This window comes from Strix aluco, chromosome 1 (assembly GCF_031877795.1).
Source record: "Strix aluco isolate bStrAlu1 chromosome 1, bStrAlu1.hap1, whole genome shotgun sequence".
NCBI classification, from domain to species: domain Eukaryota; kingdom Metazoa; phylum Chordata; class Aves; order Strigiformes; family Strigidae; genus Strix; species Strix aluco.
The window spans coordinates 67,707,875-67,723,661 of record NC_133931.1 but is presented as its reverse complement, the minus strand read 5'-3'; the positions used below and the strand labels follow the sequence as shown (position 1 = coordinate 67,723,661).

The window sequence follows — 15,787 nt, the reverse complement described above, 5'->3', positions numbered from 1 at the left end:
GTGATCTTACACTGGTTTTGGATTCCAGTGTTTCAGAGCTGGCTTTTGATGTGGTGTCGTTCAGGTGGGTACCTATGCTTGGGGCATACTGCAGCTTACGTCCCATAAGAACAGTGGGATCTGACTGCCTTTTAAAGGGAGAAAAATTTCCTAGGAGAAGAGGTTTATTCATCAGCCTTCACTCTGTCTGTAACTTTTATTTATGAAAAATAATAAGATCAAAACCCAGTGATGATTAAAAATAAGGAAAAGTAATTCAACCCTAGGCTAAGCAAAGGTTTCATTTATTTTCTGTAGGTGGTAAATTTTATGACTTCCTAATATCCAGGTCATGAAAACTAAAAAAAGAACTAGCCCATGTGATAAGCTGATACTTTGTCTTGAAGAGCCCATTTTTAAAACCAGTATTATTTTTAAGCTACTTATAAGTTTACTTGTACTTCCTGAAAAATTTATCCTGTACTCTAAGGAAAGAAGTCTAAGGATGAGAAGAAGGTATTGTATTTTTCAGACATAGCAAGTTGAATTCTTCCTGTAACTCTCAACCTTAATTATTTGTCTGCAATGGGCAGCACCAAAATATCCCAGAAAACAAACACCCAGCCCAAACTGTTAGGTTCTCTACATGCAAGATTATCTGATAGCTAGCTATTTTCTTTTCTGACATTACAAGGCTTTGAAAAGGAATTAGACACATTTGTGTACAGTGGTTCAGCTGAAGACGTGCTGAAAGGAAGAGCTGGGGATGTCAGATTGTTCTCCTATTCCCCACAGCTGGGACAGAGCACATAGATAAATGCACCACTGGTCTGATCCAGCAAGTCATTTCTTATGCTCTTAAAACGGCAGTTTTTAGGAAAATGCACTCTAGAGAGCGAGTTGCCCAGTTAAAATGCTCTTGGGTCCGGGTGCTGGTCAGATGAGGATTTTCCTGCTAGAGAGGGACAGCTGCTGGGTATGAGGCTACAGCCCTGGATGCCTGACAGCGGGGTGTTTTGGGGAACAGAGGGGCACAGCTATTTGCAGCCACCCCTGAACTAAGGCCAAGGCTGGCACAAACCATCCCTCAGATTTGGGAAAATGCATAGTGATTTCAGTTCGCTTCCAGGCATCACCATTCCTTCCTCCTCCTCCTCCTTATCTGCCACCGTCCCCACCCTGGCAGCATTTCTTAACTGTTTGGTCTTCTAAAACTTTAAATATTACCAAGTTATAGTTTTTCCTCCTAGGATCCCCTTTGGAGATGACTGGCTGCCAAATTTCAGAGTTGTCACTGAGACAGCTATAATGTCATGGCAGCAAGAGCTCTGCAGGCCGCAACCTCTCTGAACACCTTGTAGGCTTTCTCTGTCTTGCCAAGCCACCTAACATAAAGAGAGATACTGAAGTTTGATTCCCCAGAATCAAATATATAAATTGGACCGTAGGGGAGGTGCCGAAGGATTCAGTTGTGCTCTGCTTGCAGTGACCTTAATGATATCCCGACTTTCCACAGGCCTAGTCAGGAAAAAGGACAACTCCCTTTTTATTATAATGGCGGTAGGGATAACACATGTTCACCAAACCTTTGGAAAGGTCTTTTGCTGTAATTTGGATGATGTTTTACAAATCCTAAATGACATACTGATCAACACATAGTGAGTGTGTTATGGACTGATGGGAGAGGTGAGGTGAGGTGAGGTGAGAGAGAGAGACAGCGTGGGGGTCTTTTTCGATCTCAGTAAGAAAGGCTTGACAACAAATGGTGTAATAAGGTAACTGCTTTAATAAGACAGAATAGGAAAAGGAATACAGATAGCAAGTAAACCTTACATCCCTTCAGATGCTGGGCATGCCACAATCATGCAGCATTGGGTGGAGCCCAGATGGATTTTCCCACAGGACACCATGCAGAGCAGGTCCCATCCATGGATAGATGCTTTCCATTTTGGTCATTCAAGCTATTAGAGAATTTCCTCACAAAAAAAACCTCTACTCCTAAAAGATGTTTGCATGAGAACTTTTAGCTGCACTGTACCCAATCACTAAAGGCTTACTGAACTATAAAAAAGAAATCACTTTGACTCTCATTTTCTATCCTCAGGACAGAAAATTGCAACTTTAAATCATCACACAGCAACTTAAAGATGGAATAGAGAATTATCTATTGTAAAGTATTGTCCCTCTCAAGAGTCGCCTGTTTAATTATTCCCTAGAAGTGACTGTTGAGTATGAGATGTGACAGGACTGATGGCTGTGGTTGAATGTCTGAGACCTACTCTCTAAGGGAAAGTATTACAAAAATGTTAGAAATAATTTTCAGAGCTGGCAGCATGTCTTATTTCTGTCCATGCATGCTTAGTTCATTCTCAGTTGGTCATCTATGGCAGGATGACAAAGGAGGGAGGATAATTCCCTTCAAAATTATGTTCTAAAATTTGAGTATTTTTGAGGTCTGTGTATTCCAAAGCACAAAGAAACTGTTGTGGCAGGGGCTGTCATTTTAGATTTGGAGAAGAAATTCTTGTCCTTTTGGGGCAGCTTAGCTTAACTAATATTGCTATTTCTGTGTGAACTCTCACTGGTTGAACTATACCAGTTTAATCATACACTTTATATGGTTAAGAAATTTGGTGGCTAATCTGTGTATGTGTTCATTGCTTCTTGTTGTTTGTTTTTTTGCTTTGGGGTTTTGAAGATGCAAAAGGTATCTGAAATTACAGTTACCATTGCAGTCTCAAACAGGGCAACGTCTCCTTTTCCACACGGTGAAGTGGAGTTTGGATCTCCAGATCATCAGGGAGCGGTGCAGCACTTGCAGGTGTTAGGCAGATTTGTGGTCACAGTGTATTTCCCAGCGTTTTAATGCACGTTATACGTACGAGAATGTACAAAAATAGCAAACTATAGGCTGCTCCTGCCAAAGCCATTCTGAGTGATAAATTTTGCTTTCTTCCTTTCTTTAAATTAAATGTACCGATGCTACTGACTTTGAGCTTACAATTTTTCACTATAGTAATATAAAAGCATTATTATAGTTGTTGACTAAGTAAAACAGACTCGTGATGCTCATGAATTTAAAGGAGATGGTGATTGTTTTCCATCTCTCTTGAAAGATTATTCTATGACCAAAAAGATCAACAAATCTCCTCTTAAGCACTGTTCACCTTAAGTTTTCCTTCGCCCAGTTTCATTCCTCTGTGCCTAGACACACATTCTTGTGTGATCTTGAAGAAGTTTTCTCCTTCTTCAGTGTTTATCCTTCAAATACTTCTAGAGGCTTGTCATATTCCCTCTAGCCATTACTAAGTCCCAACATAGTTATTTTGTTCTTTTAATCTTTCCTACTGAAATCGTGTGTTCAGCCCATACAGAGTTCAACTATTATTTCAGTGATCCGAAAGGAATACATACAGTGATACTGAGAAACTAATATATTTTAAATCTTCCTTTAGTGAACAGGGTTATAAATTACTGCTAATAATTCATATTTACACAACTATCTTCCTGTATGTTAGTATACAGTTGAGATTAATCACATGATTTTTTTATGACTGAGTTACTTTATAATTTCTTTTTCAGTGTCACACAAACTATATTCCTGTTTGTGGATCAAATGGAGACACTTACCAAAATGAATGCTTCCTCAGGAGAGCTGCTTGCAAGCATCAGAAAGAGATAACAGTGGTATCAAGAGGACCTTGTTATTCTGGTATGTATAACATCACTTTGTGTCACTAATGAATGATGTTATATGGTTAGCTCTTTAGTTTTGCCCTTAATTCCAGAGATTTTCATTTTCATGCTTTTCATAGAATGAGATAATGTGGAAACCCCAAGTCCTCTTTAGCAATGAAATATTTTTATAAAGAAGAAATCTGGTATATCATCTGATATGCTAACAGATTAATAAATAAACATCAAAAGTAGAAATACTTTATCTGAGAAAATAGTTTGTGATTGCTTCTATTGTATGTATAGAGCAGCCTTGATATTCGTCAACAGGCTTTCAACAATTTTGGAGCAGACTACAAATTAGTCATTTCTTTAGAACTAATTTTTTTGATGTACAGAATTAGTGTGACATCCAGCAAGTGACAGCAAGATCACCCTGACTGCCACTCTGCTGGTATCCAAGGCATCACCTTTGACTAATTTCACTTTGTGTCATTACAGTGAAGGTATGCATAACTCTTACAAAATCATTGTACCTCACATTTCTAATGAAATGGCCTTTTCTGTCTTTCCACATATTTAAAACACAGATTTTCCACACACTCAAAATACATGGGACAGGTTTTCACTGTCTTGAATATTGTAGCATGCTCTTGGACACAGAAACTTTAGCCACCAGAGGTCTTCTGAACCTCTGGCTTCAAATTCAAGATTCAAAGCTGGTGAGACCAGACACATGGCTGGCTTTCTCAGAACTAAATTAAATGACTCAGAAGCATCAACGACTGCATTCTTTGGTACATGATTAACCCACAAAAGAAGTTGTGGGACATCCCTCATCTTTTGATACACAGTAGTTTCTTGGATTAACCTAAGCAAGTTTGCATCTGTATGACAGCCAGAAGCATGGCTATGGGTCAGGTGCATACTCCTAGGTAGCTTTATATTGGCTATTCTAGTTATTGATGACAATTTAGAGGTAGCAGCCTGGAACTCACTGGTACTTGCAACATCCTATCTGGAAGTTAGGGTGAATATATGAGCAGTGTACATAGGCCAAGTCCTTGCTGCTGCCAGTCCCAGAGCTACCTCATTTAAATGCAGTGTGGCTGTATTTTACACGAGCTGCTCTAATGCCTTTGACTGCAGCACAAACCTGTACTGAGATTTGGGGTTGTTTACTAAGGTCCAAAACAATCTGTGATGTTGGTCCTAATACTGAAGGAAACGTGTTTTGTGCCTGGCTCAGCCACATAATTCCAGAATACCTCAGGCAGTTGCCCAAATCTACCTTCTTTCCTGATCTCGCGCCTGTAAATTATCTCCAGATGCTGCAGTAATAGGAAAAAAATGCATTACAGTTTTGGAGCACTCACATAGTCCTATAACAACACCCAAGAAGTATGAAAGTTTGAACTGAGGATGTATAAGTAATTTTTTTTTTAATTTCATGCCCAAATTATTTCAAGAAACAGAATCACATCACGAAAGTTTCTTTCCCTCACTAAAACAAAATACTAGGATAATGTTGTGGGAACAACAAAGAAAAGTGTTTATTTTTATATGCGTTCTACCCTACTAAGAAAAAGAGATTTCAAAACAAAAAACTGATTCTTCTCAGCCTCAAGTTGCTGGCAGCTAATTACTACATTACTCAGCTAGTCTGGGATACTTTTTTTAACCTTCCTTTCCTTTTCTTTAAGTCCTACATAAAACCAGGAAATGCTGCATAATTTTTAGCACTTAGTGTAACAGATCAAGACATGTGCTGAGACACAATTGACCAGAAAGTACTGAAAACACATTTCTGAAACTGAGGATGAGATTCAAGCTGCATACTGCATTTACACTGGTGCAATTTAAAGTGCTTCGGCAGAGCTCTACCAAAATGTTACCCACTGCTTCCCGAGTGTCTGACGTGCTCCAGCTGTCATGAGACTATTGGATGATAAAAGCCCTCATCTGGATCATCTCCATGCTCTGCCTGGGATCGTGGGTCATGAAGAAGTCCCTATACTTGTACTCTTGATCTGTAACACATATATGTGAAACATCAAATGCCCAAATTAAAAAATCCATTATACACCCCCATTAATTTTCACCAGGTGCCTCCAAATGTGCTATGAAAATGCTTTGTTCTGGGACATCATTGGGAACTAAGAGTAGATTCACTGATTTCCTATCGGTTTCTATTTTTCAAAGCAAAGCTTCATCCTGGTGGGACGCACCCGAGACAATAGGATGAAATTCCCTCATAGTGTGTAACAGCTATTTAATATTTAAAGTACGTCAGACTTCTGAATGTCATACAAGAATGAAATGCTTCCCACTTGCTAGGGATGGATACCTTCTGAAGCTACAGCACTGGAACAGACTATACTGAGTGATTTAGTCAGACCTATTTCTTGGCAGAAAATTTTGATTAATTTTTTACGGTCATGGGTGATTTAGTAGCATATTTATATTCATTTCCTTTGTCCAAGTGCTGTCTGAGTTGCAAGATCCTAAAATAAGCAACATTTTTAAAAAAGAGTGAATCATAGGTGCTTTAGGAATGAACAAAATGCAAGTTTTGACATTAAAAATGGTGGTTTAGAGAAATGTAAGGGAATGTATGGCTGAAGTTTTCAGGACTGCATATACAGGTCTTAACATTGTCAAAGCCCATTTTTCAGTGAAGACACATTGGGGTTTTTTTCAAATATCTGGGTTTACAGAGGTGTTTCTATGCCTAATTACCCCTGGCACAAGATATGGGTGATGAGGGTCTGTGGGTTTTAGACAATGCATGTAGCCCCATGTTGCAATGTACAGAAAAACTAGGAAAATGAGTGAAATGCAGCCTTAGTGTTCTCTTTGCCTAGTCCTTAATATACCTTTGAGAAAGGATGGGTCAAATCAAACTGTATACAATTTGGCCTACGTCTAACCTGGCCTTTTGCATTCATAAAGGAATCGTCCAGTCTGTGACTGGATGGAGATGAACAGGGCTGTGAAGCCTGGTAGTACTTCCTGTCTTCCATACCTTATCCTACTTGCTCTGTGGGATTATGTTGTGAACAAGTTCAAAGCACTGTCCCAGCCTTTTCCTTTTTTTTTTTTTTTTTAATTTGTCACGCTTATCAGTTCCCTGTTTGCAGTTCAGCCCACAGCCAAATGCAGAGATGGGACCATCCAACAGGACAGGGGGAGATGGCAATACCTATACCAGGACTCCTGCCAAACTCACAGCATCAGCGGTCTTGCTGCTGACCTGAAGCCTTGTTCAGATCATAAAGGGTGACATTACACTGAAATTCATTCATGTTATGCCATCCTCTACCGGACGTTATCCTGAACTGACTTGCTAAACAGATTTTAAGAAACCAGGAAGAGAGAGTGAACAGGGTGCTCAGAGCATTGACTAGTGTCACCAAGTTCCTTGATTTTTTTCTGCCTCCTTTGGTTGGTGAATTTGTTGTACTTTATTAGTTTAAATAAAACAAATCAATTCAGTAAATTAAAAACAGATGTTAACAATTAATTTCTAAGAATGTGTGCTCCTGTTAACCTGCACACAGAACCACAGTTCTGACTGCTGCCAAATTTATATTATACACACATGAAAATGTAACCATACAATGATGTAGTAGTTGATATATTGTACTTATAGATTCTCGGTGTACTGTATATATTTGGAAGGCACAGTCCATCGCTTTCTGCTGGGATTTCTAAAGTTAAAAAACAAAAAAGTTATTTGCAGAACTAGAAACAAACAGTATATCTCTGTTAGATTTAAGGAATTATTCTCTTAGGAGTGGCTTTAACTTAGTGTTCCTCAGTCCGAAGTAATCAAACGCTTACCCTGAATTTGAATGCACAGGTTTTTACAGCAAATGTTTTTTTGGTGGGAGGCTCACAGTGAAGCATAATTAGATGCACACATTGTCCTGGAAAGAAATATAGTAAATTCAGTTTAATCCTTTTGAGGGAGTTAAGAAAGAAATTCTAGGCAACTCACTTCTAGATTAAGAAAGTGTGAAAATAACTCTTTATGCTCTTGCAAGAAAGCCATAACAAACCTGTAAACCTGTTATAAAAACATTCATTCATTCTGAGAGCTGACTGAGACCCCTTACTACCAGATTCAGCACAGTACAGGAGTTTTCCTGTCCAGCTTGAAAGGAGGGTTTGCGATAGCACAGTGTCGCCATTCTGTCATTAGGAAATGTTTTGGATGCAAAAAAATAGGCTTACCCAGACATATCTCATCAACACATGCCAGGATTTAATATCCTGTGCCTTTTTTTTTTTTTTTTTTTTTTTTTTGCCTGATATAATGAAGCCGGAAATGGCTACCAGGATCAAGTGATAGCAACCACTTTTCTCCTGAAGATGTCAAAGCAAATGAACATTCTCTATGCCCAGCCTGGCAATGTGGAGGTTAAAAGCCTATCTCCAGCAGCCAGAGGCCTTGCAGCTGCTGGCAATTAGGCTTGTCGGCATTCCTCCCCAAAAGCTCCTGCTGGCATATCAAAATCAAGAGTAATTGCTAGCAGGCGGCCCTGCTCCTGGAGGGTGGGGATATAAACCCAGCAGCAGGAGGAGGGCTAAGCTGTTGCTGCTGGGAGTGTGGGGTGGCTGAGCTGGTGTGCTCCTTCACAAACTGCTTTTGTACAGCGGCAGGAGCGCCATTCTGTTGCCAGCAGCAGGAAGTTGGAGCTTGCTTTGGTCTTTGCTCTGGCTGGTGGCTTGAAACGGGCTGTGCCGCTTTTGGATCGCTTCCAAAACACTGGTCCTTGCGCTGCTGCTTGGAGATTTTGGGGTCTGTGCTGTTGCTGCAGGAGCTGATGGAGAGTTGCACTGTGCTGAGGAAAGAGGGAAAATTAAAAGCTCTGACTGAGCAATGCAATAGTGCTCTCATGGTCATGTTTAGTGCCAGCTGTAGATCAGGATGGTCTTCTTTGGTAGCAAGTTCTTGATAATTTAACCAATCTTTACTCAGATGCACTCTTGTGTACATAGGGTTAAACTGCAGCAAGCCTGTCCTGTCTCAGCATGGAGAGGACTGATTCATTAGCTCTGTTAACCAGGAAGTTCAGGCTAGTGGGGAGCTAGGAGTTGAGAGAAGCTGCCCTTTCTCTCTTCCAGTTCTGTCTCAGAGTAACCAAAAACAATTGAATAAAAGAGATAAAATACTATGCTGAGCACTTGCTCAGCAAAATTCCTTGAGTACTGCTGTGGGAAGACCAATTTCTTCTTAATGCAAAAAAGTGGCACATACTGTATTTGTACTAAAATACCCCCACAGCTGTATTCCAAAAGCTTTAGGGGAAAATCCAGGACTTGGGTATAAAGAACATAATAACTCTAGGGTGCCAAAGTTCAGATGCTGGAAATCCCTTCTCAGCTGTAAGCTAAGCCTTGCAGTACCTAAATTCTGCAAATACATCATTTTTTGGCTTTGTTTCCTGGAGAATGGTGTACAGTTTTACCTTCAATGTGACGAGGTGTTCTGTTCTGCCCACTGTTCTGCTGCTGACCTGTTTCTTACACAAATCTAAAAAAGGTGCAGTGATTTGGCATTTCTGTGCCTGCCTTTCTGTGAGCAGATTTGCTCTGGAGATGCCCACTGGATCACCTGCTCTATGTGAATTGAGTGGAAGGGTCTGCTTGCTTAAAATTGGTCAGTGAACTGTTTGCCCTCCTCTTTGTACTTAGCAGTTTGGAGCTGTTGCCCTAAATGTGGAAGAGATGGCTTCCATTTTTATGCTAGTTTGAGTTAAAAGCCATCGCTCCTGAATGAGAGAGGCTGCAGGCTCTTTTGGGTTTGGAGCGTGTACCTTCTGCCTCTGCACCAAAGCAGACCGATGGTACAGAAATGGGTCCTGTTCAGAAAGAACCAAAAAAAGGGTTCTGACTGTAGCCTAGTGCTTACAGCATTCCAGTGCCGTGTCTGATCCAAGTGCTTCTTTATGTATTTTATCCAGAAACTCCTTCACAGATAAAAGCAGCTCACAGCAGAAGCGTGTACATTTGTCTATAAGCATATTTTTATAAGTCTGTTTGGAAAAGGGTGGCTTAAGTAAAGAGAGAGTTCAGTCACTCTCTAATTACTGACCTGTGGCTGGGGGGGGATGCTATTTCTGTCCAGCTTCCTCACTGGTTTGAGCATCTTTCTTGACAGGTCTTGGTGCATGGAGCCCACTTTTGGAAATCCTGAATTGGTTAAGCACCTGAAAAGAGCAGGGCTGCTTGTCCAAGTAAGCTTGCAAAAAATGCTACTTTTTTAACCGGCAGCTGCTTGGGAAAATCTAGCCAAGGCTCAGAAAAAAGCAGGAACACCGGCTTAGTTTAGCATGGTTACCCTGGAGACAAGTCCTAGCACAGCTCCCAGGCTCAGAGGGGAGGCACAAGCTCCCAGTGAAAAGTTGAAAATGATGTGGTGTTATAGAGGATGACACACTTTTTTATGATTTCTTGAGATCTGAAATCCCAGAGAAGTGGGAATGGATCTATCCCATTACTATGACGTCCTGCCAAGTAGAGACAGGACGTATATCAACCCGATGATCTATAGAAAGGGGTGGTCTGAGCATCAGCTCTATCATTTACATGTCTCTCTTGTTACAGCTCATACTGTCTGTGTGATGGTACCTCCCCTGACACACAGCACACACACCTCACAGTGTACCCGAAGCCCCTCATGCTGGAGCTGAGCGACGTTTCTCACCTCAGGGCTGAATGTACAGGGGAAAGCGGTCAGACAGTGAGAGTTAGAAATAAAAACATGGAACAAGTCAAGTTGCTTTGAGACATTTTAGCCTTTGCTTTCTATATGAATTACATACTGAACTTGCTCATGTTTGTATGTCAGCCTTCTCTCCCCCAGACCAGCTTATGACACAATTTCACCACTACAAATAAGCCTATATACTTACCTCATAGAAGTAAATTATACTCCTCTGAATTTCTTAATGAAGCAATGCCACATCATAAGGCATATTTATCAGTAACTCAACAGTGACATTTTATATGGGATTGCCTGCTTTGTCAGTAAAGTGGGTCACTATCGAAGAAACAAGAGCCCTTCTGTTTTTGGATTCATTTCTGTAAGGTAATAAGCTCAGTCTATTAGACATGGAGTAGTGGTACAGGAGGAAAGAAAGGAAAATTCAGGCAGAGGAAAAAAAACCCTCACTATTCCTGATACTCCGTGTGACAGGAGATTATTTTTAATGTGTGAAGTGACCCAGTAACGTGGAATTTCACACTTTCATCCACGCACTAGAGGGAATTATTCTTAGAAATACAGCTGCTTAAAGAAAAGCGGGGGAGGGAACTGAGCAAACGGAGGGTTTGGGTTTTCCTCTGATGTGAACAATGAGCTCATATGTGGAACTAAGAACACCAGTCCTCTCTCTGTCTGGTCTCCTTCTTCTTTCAGATTTATGGAAATAAATTCAGCTGCCTTCTCCATTATCAAAGCAGGCATGAAAGGAGAGGTGTGGGACAAGCAGAGTGTGCACTCTGCTCCTCTCCTCATCTTCCAGAGAAGCTGAGCTAGCAGGGATGGGGAGCAATTCACTGACTGTAGTTGCCATCCCATCCTCTTCTCTCCACCTCCTTTGAGCAAGAAAAACTGAGGGAGGTCTGTGACTGAGAACATGTGTTTAAGGGCCTGTCTTTACTGCCGTGCTAGCTGAAGATGCTGTGCAGAGCGTTGCCCAGCGGGATGCACATCTCCATGCAAAATCCCTAGCCAGCTGTGTAATGCTCTGAAGTGGACTTATCTGGCCTGGGGTGGTGAGGAAACTCGAGTCCAGCTGGTGCTTGAACTGCTAAAGCAAAGGTGATGCAACCACAATCTGTCACTCAACAGATGCTAATCCAGTCAGTCTAATGTCAATGAAATAACTATGCTGTTAGAGCATCCTTATACGAAGTGATTGACTCAGTTGAGAGGACCTATTTTGTCATTAGATGGCTTAAGTCTACTTTGAGGACTAGTTGTTTTCTGGAGGTACTTCTGCAGTCTGGTGATTTATATATTACTCCTTCATGTACCACTCCCAGACCCAGAGGGTAAAAAAAATTAAAAAAAAAAAAAAAATTCCAAAAATCAGACTCTGTGCTCTTCATCTCTTTTAGGTTTAACAAATATGAATCTCAAACAGTTGAAAAAAGGTTAAAAAAGCAATTTAGTTTTCGAGTATTGAATGATGCTGTTCCTTGAGTAAAAGTACTTTGACAGGAAAAAGAGAGTAGGGCACAGTAAGCATGGACAAATTGTATTAAAGGATGCCAGACTTTATGTGGGATGTTTGTTTTTACACCTAGCTCATGAAATGTAACACCTGTGTAATGTTTTATAGTGACAAGTTCGTGAACAAACAGCTGCTCCTGGAGCAGTATTTTCATTTTCTTTCTTTTTTTTCTCCCTCTGTTTCTTTTTCAGATAATGGCTCTGGGTCAGGAGAAGGAGGTGAGTACCACACCCCAGTTATATTTGTTTTTGGTTTTTCTTTTTTACTATATGTGTGTCAGTTTTATGTACGTGTTTGCTGTATACCACATGAATTAAGGAACAGTTATGACAACTTAAAAATAAGCTTTAACGTTGCAATGTTATCTGACCATCTCAGAAGAGTATTTGTACCGGAATAGATTGTAGCGTGCATTTGACCAATGTTACTCTTTCAGAGTTGGCCTATATCATTTTTCATTTGTTGCCAGCAGTATAGCGTAATATTTAGATCCTTATTTCACCTGTATTTTGCTGCTGAAAATGTCTATTCACAATAAATCTCTTACCTTTTTTTTTTCCTTGCATTCATTTCCTTAGTGTCTACAGCATCTAGTTATTACTTTATCCTTGGTCAAACACGTTGCCTAAAATATATGATTGCATTATGAAATCTGTTTTTATCAAATATTTTACTTGTTTCTGTTCAAAGCTGTATATTCAAAGAGGGGATGCAGCACAGCTGGTACTAGTAGAAGTGTTCCTATCTTTGAACACATCTTAACCTTCATCCAAGGATTAAAAAAAAATAAGATTTATCTTAATTCTGTCTTTGATATTACTAGCAAGAATACACATAGAATGAAAAATGTGAGATACAGATATATATATAGACACAGAAAAGCCATTTTGCTTTTAGATTTTGCTTGTATTAAAAAACCGTTGCTGTTCATACTGATGGGACTGAGGTTTGAAATATCAGAAATCTTGTATAGCTACATGAAAATGTGCTTTTGTGGAAAATGATCAATGGCATCACTGTGTAGCTAAACATAACAGTTAACTTTCCAAAAATCAGGAGCTATCTCCCTCTTTTTTCCTATATCAAGGCAAGATTTAGACTAGATATTAGGAAGTATTTCTTTACAGAACGGGTTGTTAGGCATTGGAATGGGCTGCCCAGGGAGGTGGTGGAGTCCCCATCCCTGGAGGTGTTTAAGAGTAGGGTTGACATAGCGCTGAGGGATATGGTGTAGTTGGAAACTGTCAGTGTTAGGTTAATGGTTGGACTAGATGATCTTCAAGGTCCTTTCCAACCTAGATGATTCTGTGATTCTGTTATTCTGTGATTTCCCTCCCCTTTAATAAGATGCTATCAGTAAATTCCTGGGCTGCTGCTAGCACACGGCCATTCTCATCTTTGTTTCCTTTTGGAGCAGTGTCTGAAGGAACAATTTTCTGCTCAAATACTGCCTCTTCTTGCCTTCACTGGTGACTTTTTTCTGAAGCTTTTCTTTCTGAGATTGCATCACATTCTTTCCCCAGCTCTGTTTGCTTCTCCTTTCCCCTTCGTTACCCATCCTGTTATTCCACTACAGCTGTTCCCGGCAAGCCCAAGCATTGCTTGCCTTGGTACTTCTGTGCAATTCTTGCAGGAGACAGATGACAGTAATTTAGTCCATGTCTGACTTTTATTTTTGGAACAGTTTTAGAAATGTTTGAATGCTGTTGGGATTTTTTTTTTCAGTACTTCCCAATTGGATACAAATATCCCCATTAAAGTCCCTTGTAAATGTTACTGTGTTGGTCTGGAAGGGATTGAGAGCTGACTGACAGATGTGGGGATTCTTTGGGTAATTTTATGAACAGTTTAGAGAAAAGTAGGCTGGAATATGCTGTGTTTTGTTGGTTAGGCTGCTCACTGAAGAGGTGAAAGGTCCATGTTCAAATATATTCATTGCTTGATTTGGAGCAGGAGACTGAACCCAGGTCCACCATCTCTTGGTAAGAGAGGTCCAAAATGGGTCTGTCTTTGTCATTGCTGTTGTTTTCTCACTTGAAATATTCATTGAGTCTGCGACAAAGGGAGTGGGAGGAAGGATGCATGCTATAGAAGGGCTTTGTTAGTTGGGATTTAGCGTGCCAATGAATTTTAATTATTTATGCAAAATATAATGGCATCGGTTGAGGAGATTTGGTGGTCCCTCCACACTACCTTGTAGCAGTAGTTAGTGCATTGTCTTGGGAGGTGGAATACATAGGTTTGGTTCACAGTTCACTTCAGGCAGAAAGAATTGAGTCTTGGTGCCTTGGCCCCAGGTGAATGTCTGCACTGTCTGTGTATTGAATAAAGAAGGGATAACGTACTCACTACCTCTTCCAGCAGCTTTGTGATGTTAGCCCTTCATTTGTTTAGCTTTCTTCTGAGTGCCTTTGGGCCAGCTGAAGTGTTCCTGCTTCTGTTCCATATGAAAACAGTTGGATTCAGTTCTTAATTTTAGATAGAAAAAAAATTTTAACTAGAAATTGAAAATCCTGCTTGGCACTTTTTCTTTTTTTGGATAAATCTAGGCTTTTTGTGACACATTAAATTAGTACTGTCCTCATCCACCTTCCTCACTAAACTGGGAGTTGGGTAATACTTCTTCAGAACAGTTGGCTAGTCTTCAGCATGTTGAATCATTTTCTGTGTCCAGAACCAATCCTTCAAAGGATGGAATCCACTGTTGCTTTGGTTATTGAACTCTGGTCTGGCCAAAAACTCAAGGGTATTTTTGTACTTACAATATGTTTGTATCTGGAATAGTTTTTGTTCCATTATTCAAGTAACTGTAAAAGTGTTACAAGGAGACATTAAAAACATTGAAGACTTATTACAAGTTAAGGGAATTTAGAATTAAAACCAAATTTCTAAAAGAATGCTGAACCTATTGAGGATGGAGATGCATTGTTTGGGATCCAGACAAGAAAAGGCAGAAACCTGGGCAGAGGGTGACCTGCAAAGTAGAGGTGCTCCCTGGTGCACACCACAGTCCTGCCTTCCTGGTTATTCTGGCTATGGGACTAACTGGAGCACAGTTCCTTCCTGGCCCAGTCTTCCCCATTTTCTTTTGGAGGAAGCCAGGATATGCTGAGATATAATAATCACCCAGGCCTGATAGTTTAATATCATACTCTTGGCTCAGGGTGCACAAATGGGAACCAAATTGCATGGGGAGCTTCTGTGCCCTGTGGGTTAGGTACAGCTACTACTTGTAAGTACAAGGAAGCAGCAATGGAATTGGAAAAATGCAAGGATAAGTGAGAGAGACCCAGCAAGGGAGCAAACGTGCTAGCTTAGAGATTTGTGTTTTCTTCCTAGGATTTACATTTCCAGATGTTAATCACAGAATCAGTGTTTGCTATGTTTCTTAAACACACAATTAGTGTGATTGTGTATGCACCAGTGATGCTTGCACACACAAAATGGATGAGTGCAGCTGCTTGTATATGTTCAGGAAGCATTGCAATTACTGTGCAGGAGACGTACTGTTTGCTGGTAGATTTTTAACTTTTAAGTACTGGGAAAGCATCTGAGCTGTGCTCTTCAGTTACTATATCTCCTTTCTGCCTGTGACAGTCTCCACTGGTGAAATTAGCTGCTTGCCTCACATGCGGCTGAGATTTTGCTAGTGGTTCACACTGTTCTTTTTCATTTTCCAGACTCAGAACAATCTCATTAATGATTCTGAAACTTCACTTGATGCAGATTTTCCCTCCTACTCCCAACCTGTAGGATGTTAAATGCATTCATTTTTATGTAAAAAAAAAAAAAAAGATTTAGAACCGATTAAAAAAAACGTACAAAAGCCGTCGATGTGTTGCCTTAGAAGTTGTCATGTGCCACAAAAACGCTAAAAACCATGGAAT

The 15,787-nt window shown here is 40.3% G+C and overlaps 1 protein-coding gene across 1 annotated transcript in view; it reads left to right on the top strand.

The window, feature by feature from the left end:
• Positions 1 to 15,787, top strand: part of TMEFF1 (transmembrane protein with EGF like and two follistatin like domains 1) — a 125,814-nt gene that overhangs the window by 70,830 nt on the left and 39,197 nt on the right. The window contains exons 3-4 of the mRNA XM_074823946.1: positions 3,562 to 3,691; positions 12,092 to 12,118. Of these exons, the coding sequence (XP_074680047.1) occupies positions 3,562 to 3,691; positions 12,092 to 12,118 (157 nt within the window). The remainder of the gene's footprint in view (positions 1 to 3,561; positions 3,692 to 12,091; positions 12,119 to 15,787) is intronic.